The following is an 11272-nucleotide window of genomic DNA, read 5'->3' as shown; positions in this document are numbered from 1 at the left end:
TATATATATTTTCCATAATTATATAAATTTAAAGCATTTATCAATCTCATTACTACACTGTTAAATGAGAAAAAATTTTATTTTATAAATATAAGTAAAATTAATATATATAAATAAAATTGATTTTGAATTTTGAATTTTGAAATCAAAATGGATATTCAATATGTGACCTTGTCGTAATCAGATGTACAACTCAGATAATTGGTCGGGAAGAATCTTTATGGTAATCAAGAATTCCAATCTAGTTCTATCTGTGAAGCCCCTACATGCTATATGTCAGGTCTGTGGTTCAATCCCTATGTTTTTGGGACATTCCATTCTATCTGTAGGGAATAGTACCTCAACCCATACATTGTACATAAATACTGTAAATGGAAATGAATGAGTTTGTTATTCCTATCACCATATTCTGGAACAATACAAATTTGGACAGGATAGTGATAATAAAATGAATAAAATATTAACATAAAAAATAATTATAATAACAAAAATTTACAATAAAAATAAATATAATAGCAAAACATTATTAAATAACATTAGCAATAATAAAAATATTATAATATTATTAATGCATATTTGTCATATATTGAAACCAATCAATTCACTTTACAATATCCCATGTTTAGCAATTGTAGATTAAATAGAAATCTCAGATGGATGATTTTAAAAGCAGAACCTATGCGAACCACTGAGCAATAGACCTCGTCTGATGAAAACTCCCACAAGAATTCACTGACATATCTACAACTCACAAGATTAATAATTATGATGTTGAACTCTGCTCCTATAAACTGACTTTCATTTCCACGAACACTACATTCCTCATTATCGAAATTACCTTGTAAATTTTTATGTCTTTACGTGCAAAATGTGTGTTGCTGCACACTTACTTTCATAGTATTCTACTTATAATATGTATAACTACATAGTTGATTTTATTCTTTATAAGGCCTTCTCTCGCCTTCTTTAAGGCGAGACTTGTGTTGCATACTTTTTTATTTTATGCTGTGGCTAGAGATACGGTACTGTATCGGAACTTCCAATTGCTAAAGGTACGGTAAATGAATATACGCCATGATTAGCCAATAGAAATGACCGACACGATTTTGGCTTTTTTTGCAAAGTTGATCATAAGAAAAAGCGTGTGATGTGTGCGAACAGTTACGATCAAATTTATGACATAAAATTTTAGGCATAGAATTAGGCCAGCCTACTACTCTAGCTAGGCCCTCCGGCTTCGCTAGGTATCAGCTAAGGCAGGGTAGCTAAGGCCTAGGCCTGGACTCTACTATTAAAATAGTTGATTCTCGCTTGATGTCGCCAAATCTAGCAAAACTGCTATCCTTTATATTTGCTATAGTGCCTCGGGCTACAGAATATTTAAATCACAGCTTGTCAACAACACCCGTGATTCTGCGAACGAACGAAATTTCTTAACTTCGATCGTTGCTAAACTGAATGACGTCACGTATGTATTGGCGTTTCTATTGGCTAATCATGACGTAATATCATTTACAGTACCTTTAGCAATCAGAAGTTCCGATACGGTACCGTATCTCTAGCCACGGCGATTTTTTTAAGATTATGGGAGGAGTGGAATAAAAATCAAAATAAAATTTTGTTTTCTTATTTAGCAAATAGTTTTGCTAAAGTCATCCAGGCGGAGGAGAAAATAAAAATAAAATTTTATTGGTAAATGTAAAATAGGATGGTTAAATGCTTCAAATTTATATAATTAGGAAGAAATATACATATTTTATCTTTGGCAATTTCTAGGTAGCGGAGGATGGAATAAAATAAAGAAAAACTTTTATTTTTTTCTGAAATTTCCACTTTTTCGTGGCTAATTGTGCAAAAATAAAATTTTATTTTTATTCAAAATCATCAATATTTGCAGTCGGTGGGTTCGTTAAACAAGGTATAAAAAAAGTCTTGCCTAATTATTGAAAAAAATCTAAAAATGTTTTCCGTTGCACTACTACTAGTACCATACTGAATTTCAGTTTAATGAAATTGGTTTTAAAATTTACTATGAGTTCTCAGAACGATTACATTTTATTTCAGTCATATATCAATCATACTTTATTTCAACCATGTGGGTACTGTAGTTCTTTTAACAACGCTGATATGAAGGGGCCCAAAAAAAAGAAATAATGGTTATCAATATCATAGGCTGACTATATATAGTTTATAGTTCACATGATTTATTTGTTAGAATACATAATTTTTATTAGATAAACCATGGGGAATATGACTAGTGAATCTGAGACATAATCGTGGTACAGTAGACAAGATGGAATCTAAAGTTTGTAAGTAAATTGACACCGGAAAAATTTAATTGAGACAGGGCTACTTCCCACAGGAAAACAATAATCAATAACATGACATATCAAATAAACATGATGCCAACGATCTCATTCTCATCTAATTGTGGCTTTTTAAGTATCAGCCAGGAATAATTAATAATAATAATAATAATAATAGACGGATTTATATAGAGCAAATAAACGAGGTCTCTATGCGCGATCCCTCATTTCGGAAGTTGCAGTCCTGATCAAGAAATACTTTGTAACAGAAGACTGATCTTTGTACGTTGTTATTTGTAGGAGAAATTACTTTGCTAAATGACCATGATAATTATTTGCAATTTGACTACGATATTAGTATTATAACTTCTTACAGTACGTTCTGTCAAAGGATGATGTGAGAGACGGACAGCTACATGTATCGCAGAATGCGTTCACTAATTGATTGGAATATGCACGGAATAATGATGTTAACAGTCAACACATCACGCTTGCATACTGAATGAACTATGCGTGGTTCAACGAAAATACACCGTTCTCGTACATCAAATAGTATATTTGAGCTTTGGAAAAGCTTTTTAGCCTCCATGTTGCAATAATTCATGATCGTAAACATAGAACTGGCAGCCTTAATATTGGTTTTAATGTATTTCTCGTGGGATCGTGATGAAACAAACACCATGGCAAAAGTCTGCTTAGTATATTTACATGAAGTCAGAGCTGTGTTGACAGGGATAAATTTCGTTTATGTCTAGATTGTAAATCATTTAGTAGAGTGAAGGAACATTATCTGTTCTCCACTCATTGGTGAATTAAATATTGCAGAAGATTCTTGAATGTGGATAACTGTACTTGCTACAAAAACATTATATAAGCTATTAAATCTCAAGAATGATAATTTTGTAATCATCATTTCAGAAATGTTAATGTTCTATTAAAAACAGGACATGACTTCAAGAAGTATTAAATTGTCCCTCAGAAAAAATTACAAGAACAAATTACGCATTAAACTATTAAAATTTGTGAAAACAAAACTAAACGTTTAAAATAAACAAATTAATAAACTAAAGTACAAATTATACAAAAATCTACATATAAGAATACTTATGACATCAATAGATATTCAGAATTAAACTTCTACTTTTGGTGATGAGCCGTGAAGAATTATAATATTTTAAATTATTTTGCTACAGTTACTTAGCAAAACAATTTTTGATTTCAATCACATTCATTATCAGTACCTTTAAAGCGTACTTAACGATGCTGTTGGTATACTTATGGAAATACTGTTAATTGGGTACGGCTCTTTGTCGCCATGACAACATACTCTTCTGACAAACTTTACTACATGTTTTTAAAACATCAACAGTAAATATTTTTTATCACGACAAAAACAACTGCACTTCTTAAGCCTCATAACGAGACTAAGTTTATAGAAAATACAGCATCGCGTTGTAATCATCCAGTAATTGGAAAGCTGTTAGATGTGAAAGAAATATAGAATATAATAAATTATATAGAAAAATTATATACTGTGACAGCAGAGGCTTTTATAGCAATCTTGAGCCACATACTGACTACTGATATTTTTGAGCTTGCTTTTGTAGCAGAATAATTGTAGTGTAACATTAAAGAGGGAATGAATGAGCAGACTTTGAATGAAGTTTGAAGAAACTTTATCCTTTATAGGGATGAGCAAGGAAACATGTTCCTGGTCAAGGGCTGATTGATGTCGTGAAGTATATGTGGGCAGGGCCGTGGACCAAACAAGTGTCCCATAATCTTTAAAAATTACATAGGATGTGTTTTCCCTTCCCAAAGAATTGTGTTAAGCTTTCTGACAGGGAGAAAGAGGGGGAGTCAAGTTTTTCCGACCTCATACTACCCTACACTCAGTCTCCTCTCCTTAACTGTAGGCCCTTTCCAAAGGCTCCAAAAATGATTTACAATAAACAGTAAAACCTTCCCAATGGAATACATGTACTGTCAAAATTATTTTTAATGTTTAATGAACATTTTAATATTAATTGTTGATATTCTAAAATGTTTGAGATCCACAAGAATATTACGAGATTATACAATTACTAAATTATTCAACCAAGTTCAATTGGATAATGAAGCAGATTTACGGTTTGAGAAATGCCCCAAGAGCAAATCTGGGTCTCCGATGTTAAAGTCGGCAAGGAGAAAATGCTAAAGAGACATTCGTATTCCCTCGGGAATGATATCTGAAACCGGATATATGTAGTGAAGCATAATCCTTTCAAGGCACTGCATTAAACAAAATGCTTCTCTGTTCATAAAGAATATCACACAAGAGTAAACATACTGAAATGTACACACTGTACTTGTGCCTTGAGCACTATTTCGGTGGATGTCAGCATGTTATTATACAAATATTTTCATTATTATTATTAACATTACAACGTTACAGGTCTATTTAGGTTTTACAATTACAGAATAATGATTTTATTTCAATATTAGTTACATTTACAGAATTTTGTCATTTTAAATATACCACTTTGTCCCATGTGACTCATTTGTTGTTACTCTGCAATTAGATTACAAACATTAATATCTGAACTTCAAAAAGGTTTCCTCAAAGATGTTTTTCACAACCGCAGGTTACCTTCACAGCGTGGATTCATTAGGACACATTATGCTGTCTCCCTAGGAGATACAATCTATTGTTGGGAGCTGATTAAGTAACATCACTAAAAGTTCAACTGGAAACCATATTAAGCTGGGGATACAAATTATTAGATTTTTGTCTGTCAGATAGTGTTTGATAAAGACGCTGCTTAATGAGGTATTATCTAACAGACATGGACTGACAAGAGATACATAATGTAATGTATAAGGCATGTTGTGGCACAATGCAATAACTTAGCATTGTTTTTTTAAATTTTATTATTAATTTATTATTGAACTGCAATGTTTAGGTTAAGGGGGTGGTGATGAATCTATGTAGTTAAGAAAGGAGGCCAAGCTTAATTAGAGAAATCTATTTCTTGACTCCCATTATACAGTAATTTATTACAATGTTTTATAATGGAGGCTATGTTTGCAATAAAGAGAGATACTAATAATAATAGCATATCTAGAACAATTAAGTCTCTTAAGATATCTGACAGCTTAAAATTAAATCAGACAGTATATGTATACCTTTCGAAATTAGTGAATATAAATAAAGATATTATATAGATATGCAATTAACCCAGGTATCAGAATCATTCTGCTACTGTAAATTACGTACGTGCGTTGTAAGTCTATCACATCTACCTTATTAGAGAGATAATTAGAGAGATGAAGAGTAGTCATATCTTTCCTCAGAATCAGGGGTTACAGAGAACTAGAGCATCAGAGGTAACTCCCTACTCTTCTAAAAAGCAGACTGGGTTCTTTAGTGCACATGAGCCACTATCCTACACTACACCACTGAATTTGAGTTTTTATCTACCAACTGAACCATGGAAGAGAAGGGTTCTTTTAACTCATCTACCTAGATTTAAAAATAATAATGCTCTAGATTACAGTTAGGTACATATTACATACGCAGGGCTCGCCGGGCTCGCTGGGCTCTTGGTACATCACATTTATTACCCCAGTTGTAGGCCAATAATCATAAATCATAATATAAGCATATGGTAGGCTTACAGTACAAAAAAAAACTCAATGATTTTTTTGGGAAAAAAAGATTGATCTTATACTGTATATCAAAATGCTGTTAAGCATACGGTAATTTGATCTACCTTTGATAATAACGGTCTCTTTTGATGTCTCGTAATTCACTTCTCATCCGTCATAAAAGCTTTCAGAAAATAATGGGTCTGGGGCAGCCACATTTTGGAACTAGGTCATACTTGCATGAAAAAGTTATGAGTAGATAGTAAACCTCCTGAAACAACTTAAAATATCCATGAAAATGATCAAGGGCATCGATTTTTTTTCATTTTAAATTGTTTATGATGTTTCCACTGCAGCTTCGCTTATTTGTTTACAATTATTTTGATAACAAAGGAACTTCAAAGCGGATTAAAAATATAGTTTGAATGACGAAGCATGGAAGAGTGAACATGTCATTGAATAGCTAATTACTGTAACCAAAAGCGTGGACCAAACCCATATAATAATAATGGTAAATAAACATGACATTGCGCAAATATAGATTTGAAAAACACGAAAATCAAACTTGATTGCGCTGACACAAATGTGGGTTATATTTTTGTAGATATGTCGCTTCTGAGCAGTGAAAATGCTATGTTAGTTTTAAGTATATTTTTAAACCTTATTTTTTTGTATTTGATGGTTTATGGATTTTCTTTTTTTTTTTTTGTGTGTAAGTCACTTTACAAACAAATTTTAGTCAAGAAAAATATTATGAAACTAATATTCATTGGTGTTGTTAATTTAAAATTAGGCTTTGTCAATTGTGCATAATTTGTTTTTTAGTTTAGTTTTAGTTTTATATATAATTTATATTTATGCACCTCAAGGCCTATTGTAAGAATACACACAGAATGAAATAGTTTATTGAATAAATAAAGATTATTATTATGAGATTGATTTGAGTGAAACCAAAATGAACCAATAAAAATTAAACCAAAGAAAAATTGTAATCTATCAATTTTTAAATTATCAGGTTGAAAAAATGTACTTAAAGACAATTGTAGGAAAATTAAGTGATATTAATAATTAAAAAAAATTAGTCAGTTTCTCAAAAATAAAATTCCATGGGTGTAGGATAAAAGTAGGAAAAATGAGTTCTTCCAAGTGGGTTGTAAAAATGAACATGGCCATTGTTTTTATTGGAATAGCACATAGTTTATATTTATTCTCAATTTTACACTTCCCCAGCCAGGATAAAACTATCCCACACTCCAGATTTTTATGTCATATCAAAAATATGCTCTTGAAGAATTTGAATGATAAATAAAGCAGAGAGCTAGAATTTACTATAAAAGCATTATTATTGACTAATATATTCCAGAAACTAACCAAAGGAATAAAGAAAAGGAAAACCAGTAAAATCCTATAAATTACATTCTGTCTAATGTTCTCTAAGGCCTTAAAAAATTTTAGTTGTTAGGTCAATATATTTCTTTTGAATAAAGGGAATTATACCAGCAGATGTCAAGGTTGCATTTAGCCAACAAACTTAAGAACAATTTAAATATTTGATTTGCTTCTTAGCATAAGTAAGTGACTCGCTCTCAATTGACAAAATACACCCTTAAAATATTTCTTGCAAATGAACAGGCACGTATATTTTGCTTCTAGTTCTTTGGCATTTGTCCTTAAAGCTATCAAATTAATTAAATTTTGTTTTGTATTGATAAAACATAAATCAGCTTAAACAAAATTATTCTGATCTGTTAATAACTTGAAAATAAATAAAATGAGAAATTTAATCTGAATATTTAACATTTCCATTAAAATAAATTTTGAGACACTGTATCTCCCGTTTTTATTTATATATATTTACCTATGCAATACCTTATACTTTACGTATATAAGATGTAGACAACATCATCTATTTTTATTTCTACACATTGGCAAAGACTTTTTAAGTTCAACCATTATTAATCCCTGCCTTTTCCAAATTACACATTTTGTTCACAGTTAATTTAGTTTATGCATGTGGTTCAATATATCTTCTTTTTTCATGGAAAGACAAATATTTTCTTAAACTGACACTCGCCAGGTCACTGACCTTAAAATAGTCATTGGTTTGCAGGTCTTAGCATGGTGTTATCTTGTGGGAATGCTCGCATACAACGTTTTCTTAGTTATATGTGGCTTCCAGCTTGCGTTCATTTCAATATATCAGCAGTATATATAGCTCAGATTAAATATGGAAAGTTCTTGAATCCGATTTTAGATCATTAAAGCATATATTAAGGTGACAAAGACATTCTTCTTAATTTATTGTTTAGCTTTTTACCTTTGTTTTACTGAAGCCAACCTAATCTTTGTCATCCTACCACTGTGCTTTCCTTTGTTTTACTTTTCAATGTTTCTAGTGCAACTGTCTCTGTTTCACCTTTCACTTTTACTTTTTATCTATGGTACGAGAAACAATCCTGCAAATATGGGTTGTGAATTAGAAAGACCTCTTTCAAGATGTCGCCCATATTTTCTGGTCGCGCCATAAAGCGCAGCGGCCTGGCTTTTAATTTTATTGTTGTTAATTAATGAACCACATACTCAAGGAAGAACAACTTTTTAAAATTCCTCTTTGATATTGTATTTTCTATGTTGAATTTGGGTTTTTTGCCGTGTATAAATAAAGAGATTATTATTATTATTATTATTCTTAACTATATCTGGCTGGGCGACACATTTGAGGACAGGGGATGTGTCCACATATAATGCAACATGTTTGAATCTAGGCTTCCCTTAATATAATTCTACCAATGTGCAATCATTTTAGGAGGGAGCTGCTATATATAGTAGCTACTTTGTTTGAGTGTTCAGTATTTTCGAAATAATGGCTTCCGAGTAATTACTACAGATAAGATTACCATTCCCTGTTTTGCCGCTAAATTTTAACAATTTCAATGCACATCAATGTTTTGTGCTACTCACTTATTATCTATTCAGAAAATGTTGTGCCCACCACCCTTATTTGAAAAATTCTGGATCCGCCCCTGCCTGCTACATAAATCCATCTATTAATAAATAATTATCTTGATGTTATTATTGTTAAGGCACCCAGCATCACAAAATAAAAATTTCAAATCCATGAAAAGTCCTTAGATATATATAAATGTCTATACCCTAATTATTAAAATTTTGTTTATCTGGTCTGATCTGGTTTCTCCTTTCAGTATCAATAAATCACGCTATTTTTACAACTCTACAATGTCTACTTTAAAACACCGATCGTAAATAAGCATAGACTTACCTGGCAATCTATGGTAACTTTAAAGGAGCACAAATGACAATGTGTCATAAATTCAGCACCACATCTCACTTCGGATGTCCGCCATGCAAAAGGTGCAAACGGCCGATAAAGATGATACCAACAACATTCCGATGCCAGGGCTAGGCTAAGGCTTAAATAAATATGGAACAGCAGGGCCTACCCCTACCAGGGAGTTGTTATAGTCACTATAAGAACTCCCTGCCCCTACCTACCAATACAATCAATTGTACCTCTAAAACTGTTGCACAGATTACGGCACTAAAAAAAAACTTACCAAACATCAAACAGCAACAAATAAAACATGTTAACTTGAAAAGATTCCACATGTTTCAGCCACTCATTTAAAATGACTTCATTGTTTACGTTATCGGTCAGATTGTGAGGACGCTTCCATTCAGCTTGGCACTCGGTTGTTATCTACTGCTTAGTCCGAGTCCAGAAGCCTGAGAACTGCAACAGTGCAGCAGCCAACTGGTTTGCAGATTTATGATGTTCAAATATACTGACATACCGCCCTCTATAAAACTTTTCCGCGCGTTCCACCATGGGTCACTATAATACCTCCATGGTTCCACACACCCGAAATTCTATCGTAGTAATTGGATCAGGATTTTGGGGGTTCCAGTGGCGGATCCAGGGGGTTCAAGAGGGTTCGGACGAACCCCCCTCTGTAAAGAAAGGGGATGGAGAACCTTGAATTTTAAAGCTTAAAGGTCATTAAAAGACTCCTCAGGGAAAGCTCATTTCCGGCCATCTAGAAATGAAAACCCCTGGACCCCACTTTAATTTTGGGGTTTTTTGGAAACATTTTGAACACCCCCCTCTTTTAAATCCTGGATCCGCCCCTGGGTTCGAATCTCAATGTAATGAATACGTTTTCTTATAAAAATGTTTAATACTAGACTAAAACAAACAATGTATTCATCAACTATTGATTTTTACCTTTTCGATTGCTAATGATGTGAAGCAAAATTCTCTATATCAATTTTGCTCAGTTAAAAACAATTTAAGGAGTTAAGAAAAGAAATGATTAGGTAGGCTGTACAGAATAATGAAAATAAATGTAAATCGGTTTCGCTAAGACAAACAATTATTATAATATTAGTGTTATGGTCATGCTGTCTTTATCTTCATGTAAACAAATCTATATAGGCCTACAGCTGTAGCAGCAAGCAATTTATTATTATTATTATTATTATTATTATTATTATTATTATTATTATTATTATTATTATTATTCATGGTATATTTTATTCAAAACGATACAAAAAGGAGAAAGCAATTGACAAAAAGTGAATTGTAGCCAAGGCTAAATTGCTCACAATTTACAATCAATTAAAAATTAAGAAAAAGGCATTAAAAATTCACAAACATTTAAAAATTTTAAAGAGAATATAAAAATATAGCTTATATTGAGAAAAAAAAAACAACAAATACGATAACTATATTTAAAATTAATTAATTCTTTCTACAATCCTACTTTGACTTATTACACAATATCTACTGTCTCACTTTGCATACACGGTCTAGATTCTAGAATAGGTTGCAACAGTTGCAGGGTGCCAGCGGGGAAAGCAACAGTGGGGTTCAGGATATTTTTGCTGGGGCGCGAGTGGAAGGGTGGGACATGGTCCGAGGGGAGAACTGGAGGTCTTATCCTACATTAGGTATTATTATTATTGGTGGTGCTATAATGGTGCTATATAAGGGGCAATAAAAACACAGATACAATATTTCAGATATTTCAGTTGTCGTTTATTTGACAGAAGTTTTATATGAAAATTAACACCAGTCATTTTAATGGCTTATGTAAGAAGACGTTAATTTTTATGAGTACCTTAATTATAAGAAAAAAAATGTTCGCCTTAATATAAAATAAGCAGTTCAAGTAGTTCGCTCTACAGAAACCCAAATGAATCTACCTCGGCCTCCAAGTCGAAACTACTTTTTCAAAGTACAGAACAAAAGTCGATCTTTTGAACAACAGGGCCGGCGGAACGTTTTTCAAAGGGGGGGGGGGGCACTTATAAGAAGGCGC

The 11272-nt window shown here is 32.3% G+C and overlaps 1 protein-coding gene across 1 annotated transcript in view; it reads right to left on the bottom strand.

Moving 5' to 3' along the window:
- The window catches only part of LOC117108919 (protein crumbs-like), a gene marked incomplete in the record, with an annotated part of 35476 nt that extends 25765 nt beyond the window's left edge, over positions 1–9711 (bottom strand). Inside the window, 1 exon segment of the mRNA XM_033251102.1 lies at positions 9509–9711. Within this exon segment, the coding sequence (XP_033106993.1) occupies positions 9509–9560 (52 nt within the window).
- Between the last annotated feature and the right edge of the window lie 1561 nt (positions 9712–11272).

This window comes from Anneissia japonica, unplaced genomic scaffold (assembly GCF_011630105.1).
Source record: "Anneissia japonica isolate Jap-2015-1 unplaced genomic scaffold, ASM1163010v1 scaffold987_len1640505_cov201, whole genome shotgun sequence".
Taxonomy (NCBI): Eukaryota; Metazoa; Echinodermata; class Crinoidea; order Comatulida; family Comatulidae; genus Anneissia; species Anneissia japonica.
The sequence above is the reverse complement of the archived record's forward strand: the minus strand, read 5'-3'. Positions and strand labels throughout refer to the sequence as shown.